Source organism: Acartia tonsa, chromosome 6 (assembly GCF_053477335.1).
Source record: "Acartia tonsa isolate MP-2025a chromosome 6, ASM5347733v1, whole genome shotgun sequence".
NCBI lineage: Eukaryota > Metazoa > Arthropoda > Copepoda > Calanoida > Acartiidae > Acartia > Acartia tonsa.
In genome coordinates this window covers 42,588,105-42,612,244 of record NC_137265.1, presented here as the reverse complement: position 1 = coordinate 42,612,244, position 24,140 = coordinate 42,588,105, and the positions used below count along the sequence as shown (strand labels likewise).

Genomic DNA, 24,140 nt, shown 5'->3' with positions numbered 1-24,140 from the left:
GTTAAAAACCTTGGACATGTATGAAGCTCCAGTATATAGAACAACCATGTCGGTCAAGTGGTTACCAAGACCTTAAGCTACAGACAATCAGACAAACTTCCTTTTACTTTTATATAAGAATGAGCTATTTATCCAAACTATTTTTATTTTTTGACAATACATGCAAAAATAATGATACTCTTACTGTGTTATTAAAAATTGTGTAGCTTGTATAGTTCCTTCTTTGAACAATGACATACTTGTTCAGTTGTCTTTAATAATCCCTTTAAATTTTGGCTATCCCAGGATATGAAACCTACCCCTTGCTACCCCTGTGTTACCCCCGGCTAGCTGGCTTGCCCTGTCTAAATCCTGGCGGCTAGCTGCTGTCCTACTTTGTAACAGAATGGCATTCTTGTCTAGACTAGATTGTAATATTGTAATAATATGCCCTTTATATTTTGCATTTAATACACATTTCACTTACATGGTGATTGAAAAAAAAATAATTTTAAAAAATTTAAATTGCAGATAATCTGTATTAGTTTTCAATAGAAATGTCCTTCTAAAATTGTGACGAGTTTAATTTTATTGATTTTTAACTTCCACATTAAAAATGCTATTGTTGGAGCTAATTTATCTGATATTTCAGTCGACATTATGGCGTTTTTATCCTTAGACAGTGAATTTTTAGTAGCGAAGCTATTCTTTTACAGTCCTTGTCCGTCTGTCTGTCTGTGTATTAGTTTTCGAGTACCAATTCTTTAACTATTTATATAAGCCAAAACCACCTTATAATATGTTTTCTAATATTGTATCCTCTTTATTGAAATCTTTTTGAAATTTTAAATAGATGTTTCCTAACTTTTTTGGTGGTCAGTCGTATAATATGCCTATTCTATAAAATAGCTTCGCCTTTATTGGACAAAATCGTCCATGTTTTAAAATGCAGACTATAAAAGTATTCTTGATTTTTAGTCCCCCCTTGCGTGCAATACATATTAAACATTCACATGAATTAAGATAAAAAGAATAAAACCTCCCCCCTCCCTGCCTCCAACAAAAACTAAAATCCAGACAATTTTTGCAGACTTATCTATTTTACTTGGGGTATTTTGCATTTATATGCATTCTTATCAAGAAATGGGGTTTTAAAAAGAGAGAAATTTTCCTTGAAAAATCTAAAATATATGCCATGTATTATTAATACAGTTGAAATTGCAAAAACGATTCTTAACCCTCAAGAATTTAGCCTTCTTCGAGCCCTTAATAGGTCAATTGGGGGGGGGGGGGGAGTTGTGTTTAGGTAGTAATCATTACGTTCAATAAATATTTAAAAACCTAACCTAACATGAAAAAAGCATCGCAAATACTTTTAATTTTGTGTGTTACAGGTTATGGGTGTTACATGCGGTCCAGTGGTGAAATAATTGACATGATTCTATACTTTCCATGGATATTAAGGAATAAGACAAGGGACGATAAATTGATGCACATTACCAATGACGATAAATAAAACCCCCCATTTCTGCAGATTTAAATTGGTGTTTGGAAATTTTTGAAATTTTTAGTTTGAAAACAACCAATCAAAGTCTAATACAAGTACCCAAAGTTTTTCAGTATGGTGTTTGGGTACTAGTGTAATTTTCATTCCCATGTCCCCGTCCTCCTTGATGCTACAACAAACGTACTCACCAATTTGCTTGATAATGATCCTCTCTGTGCGCTTTCTGGTCATAGAGTCCACCTGGAGGCAGGTAGTCCCTGTGCAGGCTGTCCTTGCCATACCGTGGTATTTCCATGTTTCTAAATTGAATCAATTTAGTTTATATTATTCCGACAGATGTCGATACTAGTCTAGGGCAAAAATGTCCGCAAGATGGTGCAAGATAGTGCATAGAGTCCACCTGGAGGCAGGTAGTCCCTGTCCTTGCCATATCGTAGAATTTCCATATTCCTAAAGTGTATTAATTAAGTTCAGTTTTATGTCGACAGATGTTGATGCTAGTCTTGTGCAAAAATGTCTGCAAGATAGTGCATAGAGTCCACCTGGAGGCAGGTAGTCCCTGTGCAGGCTGTCCTTGCCATACCGTGGTATTTCCATATTTCTAAAGTGAATCAATTGAGTTCAGTTTTACGCCGATAGATGTAGGTGCTAATCTAGTTCAAAATGTCTGCAAGTTCCTAAAGTGTTTATGTCATTTAGACTGATGAGGGTGCCATGTTCAACAAAATATATTTTAAATAAATAATTATGAAGTATCCTACTTTTTAACAGCTATGATTTTTTGTCTCAATTTAGTTCCGTTTTAATCCGACAGATGAAGATGCTAATCTAGTTCCAAAATGTCCACAAGATGGGGTTCTTATTCTACAATATTTCTAGATTATATATAGTTCAGTTTTCAGCCAATAGATGTAGTTTGTATCAATAAAATTTTATTTTACTATTAAATGTCCACAAGATCCAATACTTTAACATGGTTATGAGTAATTTTTACGGAAATCATTCTGCCTGATTTTAAATCGAAAGGATAATTCTAACTCACCTAATTATATAGTGTCATACCTGCTGTATTCAAGAATACTGCTTCTATCAACAAGGGCAGGGCCAGGGGCGCCATTGGGCCCCTCATCTGGGGACTCATAATCCATCCTGAGGTCAGGCCTCAGATGATCCTGGCCGCTGCCAGGCTGGTTCACCTGTTGCCGCGGCTTTCCAGGGTCTATAATGTCGTCGTCCTTCATACCACCATCCATCATGTTCTCCTAGAATAAAAAAAATAATCAATTGTAAGTCTAATTTTATAGTTAAACCTTTTTAATTTTACAAACGCGTTTTTATCTGCAATTATAGCATAAACATTATAAAATACTTCATCTCTGAAAAATTTATCATAATCATGGATCTTAAGGGATAAGTCAATGGATGTAAAGTTTATGTACATCTCCAATGGTAATAATTAAAACTACCCTTCCGTAAAGTATATTGTATTTATTGGTTGGAAAGATTATACACAACACTTTGAGATTGCAACTAACCAATCAAAATTCAATAAAGTATCTAAATTTATTAAGCCAGTAAAACTTCGGTTTGCAGTCTAAAGTCCTCTCCCTCCCTAATTATAATTAAAAATCGATTAATCAAATTTGAACTAGTCTTTTAAATGGTTTCTTTTCCATCTTCTTTTTTTCTAAAATAAAGCTCTCAAATATCAAGATTAAAAAACCTTAATTAATTCCTACTAGTGGCTTCTCCAAACACATCTTTTTAGAAAGAAACCAAAAATAATTTTTGGGTTGGGATAAGTTTTTCCTCAGGGATATATTTCCCGTCCGAATAGCCTAAAACCTTCTCATATTTTTCTGAAAATTGGTGTCTGTTTGTAAGATCTCATCGGACACACATACACCCAGTGTTATATTATCATACAAAATTGCTTATGCATTTAAAACCAATATATGCATGTGAGAAAAAAGAAAAGCGAAAATGAACATTGATTATTGGATGTAAGGACAGACAACAAGATTTTTTTAAAAAGATTATCAAAAAGGACTTAAAAACTAGGGATCTTTAGGTAAAGACAATGGTCCATAAATTGAGTACATCCCTTTGATGATTAACAAAATTACTCCGTCCGTAGATTAAAATTATTGTTTGTAAAGTTTGGACACTGGTAGTTTAAACAGACCAATACTTTTCAATAACACCTCCCAAAGATTTTAAGAGAGCAAGGTTTAAAACTTTGGTACCATCATATTTACATTCCAATTTACCATCCCTTCCTCCATACTTATAATGCAAATTATTGTCTTTTTTTAGCGTTGCTATACTAACGTCTTGAACTCTTATGGGCAAAATTTACTCTGTTTAAGAGACAGTACGGAAAATTGATAGACTTTATACACTTTAATTCTACAGAATGCTTAACCCTGTCCGGCAAAATTGCGCAAATATCTGTTGAGCAAAATTTAGATTGGTCTAATGCAGAAAATTGTTTGCAAAAGAGATCTTCTTTTAAGCGGCCAGACAGAATAAATATCTTTAGCAGTCTGGGTCGAGATAGATATATAGATAGATAGCCAGATAGATAGATATATAGATAGATAGATAGATAGATAGATAGATAGATAGATAGATAGATAGATAGATAGATAGATAGTTAGATAGATAAATTGTAATTAAAACCCTACTGTGGACCATATATAAAAGTAACAGGATGTCTATGTGTGTGTGTAAAGCGAAATTTTCCCCCTTACCCACCCAACCTCCTTTAAAAAAAAGTTGATTACTGATATTATGATAGATAGATAGATTGATGTTTGATGCTAAATTAGACAAGTTAAATAAGTTTAGGTTTACCTGTAAATTTCTGGGTTCTTTGAAAACCCTATTAGCGCCGTTAACGCCACCTTCTGCCCCCATAGGATGGCGAGAACTATTATTTGGCCCGCCGCCACCGCTGCTTACACCGCCTCTAGAATCAGACCGCCCAAGGTTGAGAGCTTCGCCGTTACTGCTGCTTGCAAGCTCGTGAGCTCTTTCAACCGCCGCCGCCAAAGATGTCGGTGGGGTATGGCCAAGGCTGCGGCTGGGCCGGTTGGCCACGATGCCGTTTGTTCCGCTGCCACCAGCCATCCGCCGATCACGGTCCATGTGACCGGTTGGCGGGGTGAACTGCTGGCGCCTAATTTCTTCGTCTCGTTCTTCCTCGTTACGGGAACGAACCTATCGTAAGAAAAATCTTTGACTAAAAGTATTGGTTAAAAAGTTTGGACCTACGTGATTTTAAATCTTCAGTCCAATATACCCTCCCAGTATGATAGAGAACAAAAAAAAAAAGATAATTAAGACCATAACTCGCGCAGCTGGCATGATTTTTGATGATAATAGAACAGTAAAGTATTATACAGTTAAATTTCTTACCCCGTTATTATCTTTTGTTCTTGAATTTTGATCTTCCTGTCTTAATTGTCCTCTTTCCTAAATAAACACAATATTTAGAAACATAAATATCACAAAAAATGACCATTATTAAGGCCCCAATAACGATGGAATGGTTTTATTATTACTTGGATCTTACACTAGAAAACATGTACTCTAATAAAGTGAAACTTGTAGCTGGCTATAATAACGTACCCTCCAACCACCCCATATAACCCCTCACCCCATTCCCTTGAACGATGAACAAACTAACTAATGCTCATATTAGCAACATTTAATTTTTCCCCTGTCATAATATCCACGTATACTCTATATCCATTTCCATAAGGGCACATCTTATTACTAAGACATAGAGACAAATGTACTAAAATGAAGGTACCTGGTGCAAATCTTCCTGTCGCTGCTGGATGCCTCTGTTTTGGAGATGTTCCTCGCTGCGCTGACCTGCACGGTGGGGCTCACGGTATCTAAGCAAATAATCATGGTTAAAACGAGAAAAATAGCCTGCGAATTTCCCCAAATTTTGTGCTTTTGTCAAGTAAAGTTAGGTTTTATTGGGTGCAAGATAGCCAAACATGTGTATGACCCCCGCAGGGGTTAGGCATAATGAAAAAATTAACCCCCCCCCCCTCTTTAACATTTTTAATGTAATAAGGTATCTGAGTTCGCTAGGCACTGTATTGTCATTATATTAAAAAAGCTTTATATTTAGTCAAAAACCATTATAAGAATATTTTCATTGCTTCAGGGTCTGGTTTTTAGTTATTTTTACCTTGTATCCTGAGCCCTAGGTGGCAATAGTTCATCTTGATGTCTCAAAGTTACTCCACTAGATACTGCTGTTAAGGTGAAACTCTGAAAAATAATAGGATTTATTGACAATACCTGTTAAAAATGTAGCTTGACAAAGTGTCTCAAAAACTCAACCTTATGACATTATTATAATAATGAGGGATTAATATTATCCTTCTCTTTTTTTAGGGGTTTTCTTTTCCACTTCTCCTCTCAACTCTCTCATTTTTATGACGTCACATGGCTGATTTTTGAGACACTTTGTCCAGCTACGTTAAAAAATTTTAGTTTGAATTGTTTAATATCCTAAAATGATTCAGAGTTCTCACCAAACCTTTTACTTTTTATTAAATTTTCATTATGTTATTTTTGACAATTGTCCTCCTTTCAGTGATCTAAAGGGGTAAGCCAATTGGCGATAAATTTATGTACATCCCCAATAATTATGCACAAAACTGCCCTTTCTGTGGCATAAAATTAGTTGTTAAAACGTTTGGGAACTCAACTTAATGGTCCAACTATTCAAAATGCAATAAAAGTTCAAAAAGTTGGTAAGGCAACGAATGACAAAACGTTTTTTTAAAACTTTAGGGAGTGGGACTAGTATAATAAATAGTCTAATGTCCCCTCCCTCCCTGCCACCTTTACTTATTGATATTTGTGTGTTGATTCAGAAAGTAGATTAAGAAAAAATTGTAAAAATTGAAAATTTTTACTTCAGCCCAAAAAAGGATAATAACCAAATTTTAAAATATTTTTTTTTTTTTTATAGGTTGTATGGTTAGGTTTTGGTTAAGATAGTTCCGCATGGCTAAAGCCACCCGCAGGGGCTTGATTATTTTCAGGGAGGGGAGGGGTCAATTGGTCCAATTTCTGTTGGTTGGATTGAACCTAAATTACATATATCCAAAGATGTGGAAGTTAAATATAATCTTCGTTTCAAAAACGTAAGGAAATAAATCCTTCGAATGCAACTTGAGCATTTCAATTCCAAGAAATAAACAAGGATGATATTGTCTTCTAGTAGCGAAACTAGATTTTTTTAAGGGATTTGAAAAATACTTTAATGAAGTAGGGTATTTTAAGATATCAGACAGCGGTCGTTAAATTGGTGTACATCCCCATTGATAATTAATAACCTCATACATGACAAAATTAATTTGTTGACAAGTTTGAACCAATCAATCTAAATGATACAATAAAGTAAGCATAGTTTAATAGCCAAGGAAAGGGATAATGTGGTTATCAACGTTGAGTACCTGTGTTATTTACAGACTACTTAAGGGTAGGGGAATAGCCAACATAATGTTTTTAAAAATATTCATTTATTCAGAGACATTTTTGTAGAGAAGCTGCTCAACTAAAATTCTAAAAAATGTCTTGCTGCACGTGTACATTCAAAGAAGATGTGAATTTTTTTTTCATTTTTAAATTAATAAATTTTCTACCAATCGTTTTACATTATTAATCAACTTATGTTTATAATGTGATGTATAGTAGATGGAAGTTTATCAAACAATGTTAGGGATCTAAAGGGATAAGACAATGTACGATACATTAATACACATACATCCCCAAAACAATAGGATAATTACTTCGTATGTTGTTGGTTGAAAAGTTTCGACATTGATTTGACACAATCAATTAAAAATTCAATAAAAACATTTTCCATGTGTCAAAACCAAAAAGGATGTATAATATTCTATTTTTTAAAATCTTTAGAAATCCCCAATCATGAACTCGCTCATTCTTGTTCTTTACTGTTTTGTAAAAAAAATAGTTGCAATTTGTATATTTACTTTGTGAAATATAAACTTTAAAATGCACATTTAATATTTATGCTCTGCATATTAGAATATATACAAAGTGAGGATCAAGTCCAAAATACAAAAAAAAAACTTTTTGACAACATTAATGGATAAAGTTTATGACCACGTTTTCTTATTAGTTGGCTTAAAAACTTTGGTTACATTGTCATATTCCCTAAGACCCCAGGCTGACCGCACAGTGGAAGCTCGCTCCTCATTAGCTCTGTGTCACTGCAAGGCCTAAATGTTTTTTAAAACAGCTGTTTGGCCATAAGCATCAATAAAAAGTTACTAAAAAATACCCAACTTCAATTTGCAACATGATCCAAAAGTATTTTGTCGCAATATCTATTACATGAAATATGTAAGGGACAGGATACGGTAATGGAAGAAAAACTGTGGTGCCTCAAACATTTTCATGTTAATAATGTGCAATCAATGACATAAATGTTGTTGTTATGAAGAAACTAGAGTTGGCTCGATATAATTATCTCCCTATTGGCTAGTTTTCTATATGCATATCTATTTCTCAATAAATCTATTTTCCTCGCCCGGCATTACTATCTAAAAGAAAGTAAATATTTAATAATTTAAATGATTTTTAAAAGATTTTTTTAAATTATATTTTTTTCTTTACATTACCATCACCAAAGGGTTAATGATGATGATTACAATTTTAGTTTAATATTTGAACACACAAAATGTCGCCACAATCGAATTCTTTTAAAACATAGTTTTCTTAAATTTATCATATTATAAATTTAAATTTTCTTTTTTATGATTAGAAATTAAATACATCAATATAAGGTAAATAGCAACATGAAATGAAAAAAATGAATTTATTTTTAATAAAGTAAAATAATGGGCAATGAGAGTTTATTATGGATTATTGGAGCACTATGAGTTTTAATCATATATTCCTTGGAAAACTTGAGCTCGTTTATAGACATTTATTTCCTATATAGATCTGACATGGATCTTGAAGCAATTAAGCAGGCCGTTTTGTACATGTTAAAAATTGGAAGATTTCATTAAATAAAAGTAATCGCAAATATACTTAGTAAATAATGGAAATTTAAAATTTATAAAAAGTCGAGTTCCATTTCCCTGCCTCTAAGATATAAATTTCAATTTTAGTTTCAGTGCTTATTTATGTATCTCCTTTTTCATTTAACAAGTGTGACTACTTCTTTAAAAGCGAAGCATTACAAATCAGAAAGTCAGACAAACTAATATGAACAAATTTAGATACAGAGGGCATTTAATATTCAACATTATTTAGAAGTTTGAAAAAAAGTCCATTAAAACAAAACTGGTATGAAACTGGAAACTATACAGTACATCTATACAGTTATAGCAAGCTGGTTTCATGTTAATTCTGTTTGTGTATTGTGTTTGTGTGTGTGTGTGTGTGTGTGAGTCAGTGTAAAGTACTAAATTTCCTAAAAGTCATTGGCCCCGCGCACAAGTATAAAAAGTAAAACTGCAATTCAGCACTGCTGCAGCAGCTGTATCCCATTTGTACCCAACGGCAGCTGTCGCCCATTAGGGCTGGAACCAAGCCTAGTAGTCTTTGTGTCAAAAGGGACAAAGACTGATCAGCTGCCAGGTTAGGGTCGTTCTTTAATTCAGGGGAGGCAAATTTAAGAAACCAGGGATCTAAAGGACAACGAACAACTAATTAATATTCATTTCAAATAATGATAAAAAAAATTACCCCTTATGCAGATTCAATTTATTGTTTGAAATGTTTGGAAACTGCTTGTTTGAAACCAACCAATCAAAATTCAAAAATTTCAAATTTCAAAAAAAGCCAAATGCCATCTTCTTGATTTAGAAAAAAGTACCCAAATAACGCAGCTTGGCTGCATTAAATGGCATACAAAGAAGCCATAAGATGTACCAACAATGTTTATTTACAACTCATAGACTTTGTACAATTTCACATCAAAAGCAATTGTTTTTGGATCATTAAGTTGGTGGATCAATAGAAAACAGAGTCCGGTGTCTTGTACATCAACTTTATATTAGGCTTCTTGAAGTGCTAACCTTCCTATTAAGTTCAAAATTAAAAACAATTAAGTTGCAATATTGGATTTTAAAAGTTTATTAGAATTGTATTTGTAATTTAATTTTAATTACTTTGAAATTAATATGCATTTCATGACACCAATTTGGCCATTAAAAATGTTTTTATTAACTCTATTAAGAAGACATTAAATCTAAAAAACTTTACTTAGACAATACACATTTAATAAATCAGCCCAAGAGGCCATTGAATGGATGGTGAATGACTTCTAAATTTTGTTGTTGGTTTGAGCCAATAGCAGCAGCTGGGCCAGCAATACAGACATATACAGAGAGGCCTAGGACCTGGAGCCAAGGGCCCAGTGAACTTGCACATTTTCAATTTAACGTGCCACCAGAAAAGGACATGTTTTCTGAGAAAAAGGACAGTAATATAGTTTTTTAGGAAATAGTGAAGAACCATCAAGTGTCCTCCCTTAATAATTCCTTTGCAGGATCCAAAAAAAAATGTAAATATTCAACAAAATATCTATAATTATTAACTAAAATCAATTGTTTATTAACACATGACTAACAATTTTAAGTTTAAAAAAACTTTCTATGTATTTATAGTACTTAAAACTTTTCCAAAACTCCCATCCCTGTGGATGGCAGCTGTATAACTTTAGTATATGGGGGGGGGGGTGTGCATGAGATTGTATATTTCCGCTGGCAGCAGCTCCAGCCATTGCCAGCAGCAGCACTAACAACCATCAGTCAAGAATGCAATGTCATCATGGGCAATTCCAGGAAAATTTGCAGCAACTTTGCTTTTATTAATCAGGAGACACTTTAGAATAAGTAATGAAAGAATAAAAATATACTGGCATTATTATGATATAAACGGAGCAATTGACAGTATTTGACTAGATTTGTAAATTATGTATAATCCAAAAAATTCTTTAATTTAAATTATTTCTGATATAAATAGAGCATTTGATATTATAAATTATAGAAAAATAATTGCAAAATATCAAGTGAAAGCAATTATCTAATGGAAAATTTTATATTACACTTGATTAAGAATTTATATAACAACTTGACCTTGATGTAAAATGTAAAACAACGCAGATATGAAAGTAGCCCAATCCCAACGGACCTATTGTGATGGGGCCTCATAAACTCCCAACTTCACTCTCCTCTGGTTCGGTTATACCTTCTACTCTCATAGTTTCAGACGGCTGGAACCAAGGTTATTTATTCAGGTCGAATTTTTTAAAATAAATAAAATTCTTTACCCTTATACAAACCCTATGAGTTTACTGAAAATATACTTTATAGAAAAGATGATCTTTAAAAAGATAACCTTATTGTTCAAGAGTCATATACCTTCTTTTCAAACTACAATAAGCATTAAGGATAACCTCTGTAAACAACCCTGACAAGGCTCACAAAGATCATAAGATCATGAGTTATCGAAATACATAAACGTTTAGGCTTGCTAATTTAGCAATTTGGTGCAAAATTTAACTTGTTCAAACTAGATTTATTTACGTTTGTTATTAAATAGAAAAATTATACCATTATTAATTCTATTTTTCAAGAGTTTTTAAGTGTTTCTTTTAAACAAAGGTCATGTTTTCAATCATATCATACTATTTTTGGTTTTAGAGATTAAGTATTAGCTTATAAGTATAATTTTATAAAATAGATCTGCCACGTATAACCAACATTAAGTACTATGGTAAGAATATTAGAACTCATCATAAAAGATCATGTTTGATAGCCAAGACATCTAAGAGTTCAAAAGTTAATGCAAATATGCTATATAGGAACTAGGTGCAGCACAACAGCTTGAGCTACAAAAAAAAACATTCAGAACCTTGAGTAATTTTCAAATCATTGGAACTGCTCTAAAAGCTTTAATTGTGTGAGAATAGTAATGAAAATAATATCATAAACAATGACCACTGACCAACCTGTATCAATAATCTTGCATGGGCTAAATAAAATCATAAGAGAGTTAACTGGAAAATTAATTAAGTTTCAAACCTTGTGCTTCATAGTACCAAACATGAACCTGTATTTACACAATTGTTTTAAACCTTGCGGTGTGTCAAAATCATTAACCTCAATCATTGACCTTGACTGGGTTGAGCAAAGAACTAAGTTTCAACAAATTTGTTTAAACTTGCACATTGACTAAATGATTAACCTTCATCGATAACCTTGGCTGGGCTGAGTTAGTGCAGAAGAGCATGAGTTGCAGAAAAGTTTAATATAATTCAGAGAAACTGCAAGTTGGTCTCCTCAATTGGATGCTGGCCCAGCTTGGTTTACTATACACCAATGGTGGGCACAAAAATCCGCCAAAAATTAAAATTCAATTCTATAGAATATGTGATAGGTATCTTATTTGGTTTTAGTTAAAAGTCCTTAGATTTCTTAAAAACAAAATATAAAAACTTTATCCAATTTTGCAAAAGAAAATTTTCTAATTTTACTGTCGTATGTGTGAAAACAGAAAAAAGCAGCTTGTACTTAGATTATTTCTCATAGTACTTTTTCATAATCAAATCTTCTTTGGGTTGCATTATATTCAAACTATAATTTTCTTCCTTTTAAAGGTACACCATTCTAATCAGGATATAGGAAAAGAGTCGACCCCCCCCCCTTTTTGCTTACTTCCTCTCCATTTAGAAAGAAACTTTACTTTCTCGTTTATTTGCTCTGAAGTCTGATTACTCTTTTATGTAGGAAAACTAAATAATTTTTTTTTCTCATGTTCCAGGAAAATTTACCTAATGTTGGTAAATTAAAACAGGTTCTTCTCATATATAAGATGTTTGAAAATTAAGATGTTGAAAACCGCGTCATACTAGAAATGTTAAAAATGATTCTTACTTGCTACCCACTGTTATGCATGTCTTTTATAATTATTATTAATAATAGTTTAGGGTTGGTTGTCTGTTAGGTGTTGTATCAACTTTACCTTAACTTACTTGTTCAAATTTCCCCTGTATTTACAAGAAATTCAGTATTAAATTACAATATTAAGAACTAGCGGCTACGCCCCTAGAGGCCTCTAGTGGCACTTTAAATGTTTTTGTTTGATAAAGTCTCTACTATAATTTTTTACGTACGATACCTCTTCATTTGACGTTGAAGTCTCCTAAACGTTTTTTAAAATTTTCATTTTTTTGTCATTTCTCTTGGGAGGGTGGTGGTACCCTCCCCCAAAATAGTTAAAAACCTTCCCGGGACTTATGAGAAGCTACCCTGTTAAGGAGAACCCGATCCGTTCAGTGGTTAGCGAGATCCTTCGGTACACACAGACAGACACACAGACAGACAGACACACAGACATCCTGTTACTTTAGTATAAGGATTTGGAAATTTATTTTACAAAAAATTTGCTATTAACTTTTACGACAATGAAATTGATTAAAAAAATTTTTGTGCTGTAACTATTCTAATTTAAACCAATAAAACAAGGAATTTTTTTCATACTTATCTTACCTATTTCTTAACATTTATGTGATTATCCTAGCTTTAAATTCTAAATTTAGTGATGTGTATAAAAACTATATCTCACCATGCAGTAACTATTCAATTCAACCCTCCCCCTCCCCCATTTACATATATTGAATTTCAACTTAAATGGACTCTCCTAAGTAAGAAAAATGTGACCACTTTTCAATATTTGATTGACACCATCCCAGGAATCTGCAACCATAAACTACACCCCATAAGGTTGTATGGATGGGCATTTTAATACGTAGTAGTGGCTTCGCAACCCGCAAGAAAATAGCTCAAAACCACCAAAGGACCGGTAGCTAAATTTCCTGATGAGTAGAACCCAATCGGTTCAGTGGTTACCGAAATCATAATCTTCAGGTTTAAAAACAGACAGACGGTCATCATTCTACTTTGTATTATAGATATCATCAAACAGTACATCGCCACTAAACCACTGTTCGCCGCGAACCAGTTCAGATAAACATCTTATGATTAAAATTAAAATTAAAAAAAGGAATTAATTGTTTCAGGTTTTATTTAAAATTCTTTTTATAACAGAGACACTTTTTAAGAGTCCACCTTTCCCTTCCAGCTAAGGTACAAGTCCCCACTCACACACACTCAAACACACACACACATATTGAATATTCTACTAAATACAAAACGAAAATAGTGAAAGTCATGTTCAGAAATGAATCTCATCAAATTTTCAGGGAAGCAGGGAGGTGGCAACTATGAAGATTTAACTCTGCAAGGTAATTATAGTGCAGACTTGTTAGACTCAACATTCATATTTCGCATACTGCTATTTTATTAGAATAAGACTGTAGTAATGTTGAAATTATTAGAAGTGCGTCATCTGATCCAACATGGAGTTAAAACCTTATTTTTTACATCCCTTTCATCCCTGTTTCAATTTTCCGGCTATATGCCTACCCACAACGTGCGGGGCTCTGTCTGATATCAAGTCCCCCCCCCCCCTTACAATATCAAATCGTTGGGGGCCCTTGATCTGTCCTCATTCTAAACTTAAGAGTGTGTAGAAGTTAGGTGTGCGTTCACATCCGCATATAATTAAATTACAAGTATGGTTTCGAAACCGATCAATCTCTTTTCGATTAGAATCGGATTTGAGCCCTACAGCTTTTATTATCATATAAAAATTGTAAACCATATCGGTTCAGCGGGTAGCAAGATCCTTCGCCTGTGCCAAAAAAAAGCTTACTGTATACTATGATAAAATAATATCATAAAATTAATACCAAAATTTTAAAGTCAGGGATTTAGACACCCTTGAGGTCAACAAAAATGGAGAAGAATCTATAATGAATTCCATATTTTGTAATTTAAAAATCATTTTACAACTCATTATAACCAAAGTAAGAATAATTTACACTAGCTATTAGATTAAACACTTCTTTCTAACTTTTAACTTTTTAAATAAGTTTATCTAACTTTATTTCCTAAATGTAAAAAAAGTAATACAAAATTGCATTTTGAAATAAACTTTTTTTTTCGCATTTTCAAAGCATGTTCTTTAAGACTTAGAGTCAACCTTTGTAATGTATATAACAATGTAACACGATAAACTTTGATTTTTAGAATTATATTATAATCGTTGTTTTAGAGGCGTCGTTTTTTGCATCTAAGCAATTATGTCAAATGCTACGTTTAAGTCAAACATACAAATATAGTCTTTAATTATATTTTATTTTTGACAATCATTGATTAACTCAAACTTTCTGAAATATCTCATTATAAATCTCTCTTTCATAATTTTAGTTTTTGCGCAACTTTTAACATAAAAACGTGAGACTGCAAAAATCTGCAAAATCTCATAAAAAATTTTGACACTTTTTTCTACCTCCCTCCGCAACCATCCTTGAATTAAAATAACTCAATAGTTATTTTATAATAATGATTATAAAAGATATAGTCTTTTTATTAACTCTAAAAACTAATTTGTAATATTTTTACAAAATGGTTAAATGCGTTTTGATTAATAAAGAAATTATGTAATTGCATAAATAAGCTGCAGAAAAGTTGATGTTAATCAGGAAGGAAAGGGACAATGGGCTTTTCATTACTCTAGTCCCCAATTTTTTTAAATAACGTTTTTAATTAGATGGCTAAACAACTTTGGGGACTTAATATTGAATTTTGATTGCTTGGTTTCATAAAGTTGAGTGTCTTAACGTTTAACCGCTAATTGTAATCTACGGGAGAGATACTTGTGTATCATCATTGGGAATGTATATAAATTTATCGGCAATTGTCTTATCCCTGTAGATCCCTGATGTTAATATGGATTGAGAGTGGTAAAGTAGGAGATTAATGCTAAAAGTTACAGTGTAGATTATATGTTCTGATGATCACGCAAATTTGAATAAAACTTTAATATGATCCAAAGTTTTGTATATTCTATATATAAAAGTATAACAGAATGTTTGTTTGTCTGTCTTTAATGAAAAATCTCAGAAACAGTGAAGCTAGGTTTTATATCCTATATATAAAACTAGCGGCTACGCCCCTAGAGGCCTCTAGTGGCATTTAAATGTTTTTAATTTATTTTAAATATCTAATTATTTGAGAAATAATTTGTCTATGTTATCAGCTCTTAAATTCATGCTTCTACGCAGCGCGACTACGCTAACGAGACTACGCTAGCGACACTATGCGGCGAAAATATTTAATTCTTTTTCGATTTTATTGTGATTTCTCTTGGGAGGGTGGTGGTACCCTCCCCCAAAATAGTTAAAAACCTTCCCGGGACATATGAGAATCTACCCTGTTAAGGAGAACCCAATCGGATCAGCGGTTCATCCTTTGGTACAGACACACAGATACACACACAGACAAACAAACATCCTGTTACTTTAATATAAGGATTAAAAGGATGTCTGTTTGTCTATCTGTAAAGAAGTATCTCCATCTTGTAGGATCAGAGAGGGTTTAGCGGAAGAAGTTTAAAAAAGGGGGAAATACTTTTTTTGTCGGTAATATTGACGGTAAAAAAGTATTTATATTTATGTTTAAAATGCTAAATACAAACACAATTTTATCGATTTTTTGAAAGCTCTCTCACGCCCTTACATATGAAACTTGAACTTTTTTTAAAAAGTCAATACGTCATGTACAGGAAAATTGACCAAAATTTTTTTTTACGCTGAACATGGAGAAAACTCGGAGCTTTCCCTATAAGTGTCTGTCAAAAAACTTTTCATGGGAGGGGGGGGGGGGGGGGGTCGTTGGGGTGAGAAAGAAAACCCCTAAAAAAGAGATGGATAATTCCTCAATTTTATGACAAAATTTGGTATCTGTCGGATTGGGTTCCTGTGCCTAGTCCCTTCAAAGATCTCTAACCTTGTGGAACTATCCAATATCCAATTAAAATAACCTAACCTGACCTATAGAAATACACAAACAACTACTCCCCCCACACGTTTATTTTTTAAAAATGAAAAGGGGGCACTTTGATGAAAAATTTATAAAATTCAGTTAAATTTACCAATACTTTTATTATATCTTAAGTTCAATACTTTTTTTCTTTAGCAGCATAGTTACAAGAATAAGAAAAAACGAAAAATTGATTTTGTAATTTTTACATAGTGATTACTTTTTTTTATTTCATTAAGTTGAAACTCAGGCTTTATTTTCATAATTACCTTCTTATACATATAAATTTGAAGAAATATTGCATAAAAATATTTTTTAATATGAAAAATATTTTAAAAATCATTCAATTCGTAGGACAAAGCTATAAAAACTAAATTTCTAAATCTAAAGTTAAAATGATCAATAGTCAAAACTAAATATGTGTAAATTTTTTTAGTCGATTAGTGCAAACATCTTTTAGTTTATTGGAGAATGTTAGAATTGTCCTATTGATTTCAAGTTTTGCCTCAAATTCCTGTAACAATAAAGTAATCTAAAATCTTTAATATTCCTTTGTTAGTATGCCCGACTCTCATTTTGAAGAGTTTCACTTAATGAATGTTGTCATCCTTGTTCTCTAGATTTGTTGATATATTTTTCACAATGGATATAATAAAATGTACAAATTTAGTTTTATTTTATTGGTCATCAAATCAATTACCATTAAATCCAAAAGATGTTGGCCGTTTGACTCATGTCCATTGAGTCGGATACTTACAGGGCTGGCCACACCCGGGGCCTTAAAATAGAAACAAATTCTTCTTTTTTAATAATAAAATTTTCATGCAATATTTCCTAAAATTTAGCTAATCTAAAAAACTAATTTTCTATTTAATTCTGATCTATTTTCCTAATTTGTAAGGTAAACAAATAAAACATTGTGTTTGGTGTTCTTTAATTGCTTTTTACCCTCCTCCCAATAGTTAAAAACCTTCTCCGGGCCTTTAAGAAGCCTCACTGTAAAGGAGAACCATTTTGGTTCAGCGGTTAGTGCGAACATTTGGTCACACAGACAGACAGACATCCTGTTACATTACTATTCCAATTTAGATTTTAATCAAAATTCACACAATTAGAGGTAAATAAATAAATTTTAAAAAAGTTATTTATAGTAAAGGATGACTTATTTAATGTAATTTATATGAAAATTTGATACAATGTAAAAAAAAGTTTTGATATGAAAAGGTTTACTGACAAAATATTTAAATTTTAAAATATCAATAATCAGTCAATGCCTAAAGCTAAAATAATTAAATAGCATAAGGCAGATTTTAAAATATTTAACTAAGATTTCGTTTTTAATATTCCAGTTGATTTAGGTATGAGCTAATAAAAATATAATCACGTAAAAATCAGATATACATACATACTAATTACTCAGATATGTTAAACTCTGAATAGGTAAAGGTATTAATAAAATACATACAGTATATACTTTCATGTAATTCAAGTTAGGTAGGTAGCGGACATTGGACAATAAATTATACTGGTAGGAATCAAAAGTTGACTTTAAAACTTTGGGTTCTTTGGGGATGTGCATCAATTTATGGTCCTTTGTCCTATCCCTTAAGATCCCTGAATTCCAGGTACAAGCTGGCACTATTTCCTTACCTGCATAGTGCTGCTGGATGATGGAGAATAACAGGATTTCAGTCGCTTCGGATCCCTCTCCTCTGGAGTGCTGCTTTCTAGTTTTTTTTTATAATTTAAATTATCAACAATGAATATTGCTTGAATGCACAACTTTTGTCTGGAAGTTCCAACCTTTGGTATGGATAATTAATTTCCTATTTCTTACTAATTATTTAATTTTTAAGCATTACCTAATAACTTAACCTAACTTTGAAATTCACGAATAAAATTTTTTACTTTAATCACGAAACCTTGAAAATAAAAACCAAAAATTTTTTCCTTAAACTTTTCTGTCAGGTAAAAAGGATTGATTGGTTTTTTCTTCTACAGTTTTTAATTACAAGGAAAAGAAACTAAAGTGACTGTTATATAATATTTTTAAATAGATGTTGATAATTAAAATTTCCTTTATATTTATGTCGATTTTGTTCTGGTGCATACATGATTATAAAAACAAGTTACAACGCCTAATAAAATTTAATATGTCATGATTTATAAAAAAAATAATCTTATATTTATCTTATATTTTTACTGGTTCCATCTTAGTTTTACAATAATATAAAAAAAATCATGGCTTTATAGATATTGAGTAATTTTATTTTAATTTAATTGGTTGGTAAAAACTTTAAACAAATCTATAGGCAAGTAAATATTGTTTATAATCATTGGTGATGATGTATATAAATTTATTGCCCATTGTCCTATCCCTTACAACACTTTTATTTATTACTGTTTTTGAAAGTGATAAGAGCGACAAAAATAAACAGAACGCCAAAATATACTTACAGAGTTGCTTTAATTCTAGTTAATAAAGAGAAAAGCAGCGGGACAAAGTGTCTCAAAAATCAGCCATGTGACGTCATAAAAATGAGGGATTATTAATCCCTTTTTTAGGGTTTTCTTTACCACTTATCCTCTCATCTCACTCAATTTTATGACGCCACATGGCAGATTTTTGAGTCTCTTTGTCCCACTACATCAGACAAATAAACAGACTGCCAAGATATACTTATATAGTTGCTCTATTTCAAGTTAATAAGGAGAAAGAGAGACATATAATCTTGCAAGAAAGAATGTATATCTTTAATTGCAGGTTGCTTAAAATTAGTTTTAACACATGTACAGTAACAAAAATACATTTATCAAGTTTGGAAGATATTGAAAGAAAGAGAGACAATTATGAATTAATTTCAATTCATTTGAATATCTGACTTATTCTTTGTTTTTTTCCATGTAGGATGGGGACATTAGACTGATAATTACATTGGTACCCAAAGTTTTAACCACGTTATGTTCCTCGTTGGATCAGAAACTTTTTTATTTTGAATTTTGATAGTGACCAACCTTTTTAGGCAAAGATTTTAATCCCAGAGTTTTTCATATCCACCTTTTTAAAATGCTGTCCAAATTTTGAAAAAAGTTTTTCTAACAGCAAAATTGCAAAGAAAAAAGTATGGCACGTTTTTGCAAAATATGGAGAAATTTTTCTTCTATAATTAAGAATTATCTGCTATTGTTTGACTTTTTAATTATATACTTAGCTGCAGTCATAATTTTAAAAAGAATAGCTTTATCCATATGAAGCGAAAAAGTATGAAAAAGTTTAAAAAAAAAACTTAGTAGTGGTACAGAAAGAGATGGATAATCCCTCATTTTAATGACGTCTCATGGCTGATTTTGTAGTTACTTTGTCCCTACAAAATTTAGAAACACTAGAAAAATAAAAATAAACTTTCTACTTTTTACATTAATTCTGCTGGAATAAAGGGTCTGAGAAATTATGTAAAAAAGCAAAAACAGATATATTAAGCACAAAAAATATTTTGCCTCTAACAATACCTAAGAGTCCTAATAATGTTAATTTCTAAATATCGAAGAAATAAATCAAATAAGTTTTTCTTTAGGTGAACTTTCTAAAAAATACTTTTTACCCCCAAATCAGTCATTCATGTACAATGCAAAATTAAAATTGTATTAAAATACGTTTTTTTGGTTATATCCAGTTAAAAATCAAATAATAGAATAGCACTTATCTCCAAATAAAAGTGAAAATATGAAATTTTGAAAAGATCAATGACGTTCTGGTGCAATAGAAGCGCTGTATCTTTATATACATACACTCAAGTATGATATAAAGAATAACGAACGTTACTTAATGAGTGTAAGTTCCTATAAACTAGATAAAGAGTAGATAAATATGCAGCTTTAATACGCTTAAATACGGGATGCTGTTTTAGAATGCGCGCTCATACCCACATTTTATAAAGATGCTTTGCATGCAGACATGGTAATTACAGATCAATAAACATAAAAATGATATGAAGTAAAAAGTTGGTGTTTATATAGTCAAAAACATTGTTATTATTAATCTGCAGAATTTCTAGTAATAACCTTAAATGGTGAAAACTTTGCTTAAAAAAAAATATAATGGTTACTTATTTTATCGCATCGTATTATATACATAATTTTTTGTAATACGATGCTATACATGATTCTTCAATATCCGGTTATATACAGCAGATATTTATTGATTTTGAAGCTATATTAAAAAAGTATTTAATGGTATTAGAGCTTAAATCTTTTGATTTATATAATAATTGGCCAAGGTCCCATATGTGCACGATCTAAAAAAAATGTCTGGATTTAATAATTGATAATTTTTATGAATAGACAGTCTAGTCTAGAACATCTACAGGTGTTAACTATAAATATTAATATCTCTGATATAGCATTGCATAAAAGAGACACTGAAATTCAGGGAGGGAGGGGACATTGGACTGTAAATTACATAGGTACTTTTGTAGTCATATGTTGTCATATATGTATGTTGGGTCAAAAACTTTTTGTTTTTTAAACTAATCTTAATTTGACTTTTCACCTAATTATTTTGATCTGTAAAAGTGGTGATTTTGTTTAAAATCATAGGGTATGGTTATCAAGGTATCGTCCATTGTCTTATCCCTTATGTAACTTACAGAAATTAGAGTGACACAATTGTGTAGTGGAGGAGTAAGCTTATTCTACATTAGTAGTGATTTTAGAATAATTCAAATTAAAGCTTGATTTTCATGACATATCAAATAATTACCTTAATGTAGAAGTACTACTAACTGTAAACACATTGATAAAATAAAAACTAATCACTATTATATATATTGTTTGTATGTAGATTATTGTTCAGGATTTTTAAAACTAACTTTCATATTTGACCTCAACCTCACTTCGTCACCTTTTTTGATATAAATTGTCTTCTCCTTTTTTCACCTCTTCTTTTATAACACAACCTTGCTAAGTTTATTTATAGTATTACTGTACTTTTATGTACAGTACCCGTACACAAGTATGTACATTTGATCTGTACCCTTAGGTACAGCTTTCACAATTAATTGCTGGGCTGTACCGCTTTGATCTACCCGTTCAAAGTGTTTTGTTTAACCCAATTTTGTTACTTTTAATGTATTGTTAATTCATATACCCGTGAATTTCACTATATTTTGCCATACACACAAGTGTACGTGTTGTACACTTGGTTTACGGCGTTTACCCGCCAAAATTTGCCGCGTGCAAGCTTCTAATGTCGTCTTCCTTCTGGATTTCTAGCTTTACTGCATTTCATCAGCTGATGTTGATAAACCCGTACAGTACAAAACCAGTTTGTTCAGTAGTCAGTAAAACTATCCTAAAATAGTGGTATTGTCATTAAACAAGAATGAAGATGCCCTAACCCATAAGTAGCGCAGCAATATTTCTCAAAACTCCGACCAAAAAACAAAAATTACAGAGTGTCTCTGATACTTAAAATGGATGAATAAGCTTAACCCTGAAATCCTTTCTAAAATAACCATTATATGCAATAAATATACATCATACATATTTAATGCACAAAAATTGGTTTTGATAAATTGAGCGGAGGGAAAATTCTTTTTAGAGTGTGCTTTCACTTCCGTTAAATGTCACATCAGCATCAGGGATCTAAAGGGATAAGACAATGGCCGATAAATTGATGTGTATCCCCAATAATGATACACAAAAATACCCCATCTGGAGATTATAATGAGTGGTTGAAAAGTGTGGCACTTAATGAACCAACCAATTAAACTTAATTAAAAGTCCCGAAAATTGTAAAGCCAACCAATAAGAAAACGTTTATTTAAAACTTTGGGGACTAGTGTAATAAACAGACCAATGTCCACTAAACTTCCAAGACAAAAATAAGATAAAAGGCTTAAAAATAAAAGTTTAACAATGGGCAAGTAGTTGCAGTTTGTGCTGTTTTAACAATATCCAGTTATAATATGTGATACATGTGCGAAAGTGAAAGGACACCTTCTTTTTGTTGACTCTAATGCATTTGCATGTTTAAGCTTGATTTATACTTGCACATTTTTTTACATTATTTGAAAGGTTTCTAAAGCAAAGCTTTTAAGGCTACTGATTTATTTACTATATAAAGCTAATAGAATTTATGGTTTAAGTTTTGAAAACTTTTCTTGTATACAAAGTACTTTTTAATAAAATTGTATATTAACCAATGAAAACTTGAGCTAACCCAAGCAGCAAAGAAATATTAAGTTTATAGTCAAAATAATTTTGTGTGTGTGTGTGTGTAATGAGTTATACAAATAATTGTACCCTTCTTTTACAGTTTTATTTCTTAGTCTATCAACTTTATGAATTTCTTGAAGAACTAAATCGTTTTTGAAGCACGCGATAAGTGCAAAGTTATGTTAGGTTTAGTAACTTTGTAAAAAGTAAAAAAAGGGGGGGGGGGGAGTAGGGATATTTTGACAAGAAAAAAGCAAGAATTATATAAATTATTTTGTTGAAAAGGTGTACCACAATGAGACTGCAATTTTGTGCAATATTTTATACACTATTTTTCTCTTATACATGAATACAGGAATAGGGCAGTGGACTAGAAACAAATCTTCTCACATTTCTTATTTGTTCAAAGAGAGAAGCTCAACTAGAACTTTAATTAAAATCAATAAGATAGGTTTTGTTTTACATACATTGATTTGTTTTAAATTAAATCAATTTATGTTTTTTTTTAATTTAAAATCTGTCTTTAAAGACTAAGTCGAGAATTTATGATAAAATTCCATATTAAATATTAGCCGCGCTTATAAAAACTCCAATTTTTAGCATTTGGAATTTCTTTATTCCCATTAGATTTAAAATATTAAAATATGTTTTTAAAAGGCCCAATTTAAAGTAAAAAATTTGATTTTAAATTTTCATTTTTACATATTCTTTATCCCAACGTTTAAATAATATATGTAAAACAAAAAAGAAAGTATTTTTGTATGATTTCTTTTCTAACAAAATTGCACTTTATTTAATGTATTCTATGTTCATATATGTTTTCTTTTCATAATATCATTATCACACACATACACACAAACTAAAAACAAAATAGCAAAAAAAAACATGTAAAAAGTATCACTAATATCTAACAATGGCTAAAAAAATCACTATTGGCCGTACTTTTGCAATGACCGAAATTTGGAACTAAAGATATGTATATATGTTACTGTGTACCTTGATGAGGTAGAATGCGCAGGTACACACACACACACACTGTGTAGTTGTTGTAGTACACGCGAGCACTGCAAATGTTGCACTGTGCACAAATTTTGCAGAGTTTTGCATAGTATTGAGGCCCCCCGCCCCCAGCCCCTCTGAAAACTCCATTTATCTACCTTTACCCCCCCCCCTAATCCCCATCCCTCTCTTTTGCTAAATAGAAACCCGCAATATTTTGCAATTTAACACTAGAGAAGGGAACACACACACGCACACCTGCTTGTGTGTGTGTGTGTGTGTGTGGATAAAAGTGCTAAAGGTTCGCAAAAATTATCCCAACCATGGTGTGTTAGTGGGCCGAACCGTGCAAAAAATTCGCAAACTACGGGACGGTACAATAATCATATACTCATTACACTACCCCTTCCCTCGCCCTTACAACTCTTTACCCCTTTTCAACTATATTCTAATGCCAGGAAAGGGTTGTATTTTCGTAA

General features: G+C 31.7%; 1 protein-coding gene across 4 annotated transcripts in view; it reads right to left on the bottom strand.

Moving 5' to 3' along the window:
* LOC145322717 (uncharacterized) overlaps positions 1-23,785 on the bottom strand; it is an 80,868-nt gene extending 57,083 nt beyond the window's left edge. For 2 of the 4 annotated variants that reach the window (XM_080164945.1, XM_080164944.1), the window contains exons 1-11: positions 23,659-23,785; positions 21,206-21,796; positions 18,526-18,584; positions 18,097-18,175; positions 17,147-17,224; positions 5,697-5,779; positions 5,304-5,391; positions 4,907-4,963; positions 4,343-4,708; positions 2,549-2,748; positions 1,675-1,785 (exon numbers count right to left, since the gene is read on the bottom strand). In XM_080164945.1, the coding sequence (XP_080021071.1) occupies positions 1,675-1,785; positions 2,549-2,748; positions 4,343-4,708; positions 4,907-4,963; positions 5,304-5,391; positions 5,697-5,779; positions 17,147-17,224; positions 18,097-18,175; positions 18,526-18,560 (1,097 nt within the window). In that variant the 5' untranslated portion in view covers positions 18,561-18,584; positions 21,206-21,796; positions 23,659-23,785. The remainder of the gene's footprint in view (positions 1-1,674; positions 1,786-2,548; positions 2,749-4,342; positions 4,709-4,906; positions 4,964-5,303; positions 5,392-5,696; positions 5,780-17,146; positions 17,225-18,096; positions 18,176-18,525; positions 18,585-21,205; positions 21,797-23,658) is intronic. The other 2 variants (XM_080164948.1, XM_080164947.1) reach the window with 1 other exon arrangement.
* Between the last annotated feature and the right edge of the window lie 355 nt (positions 23,786-24,140).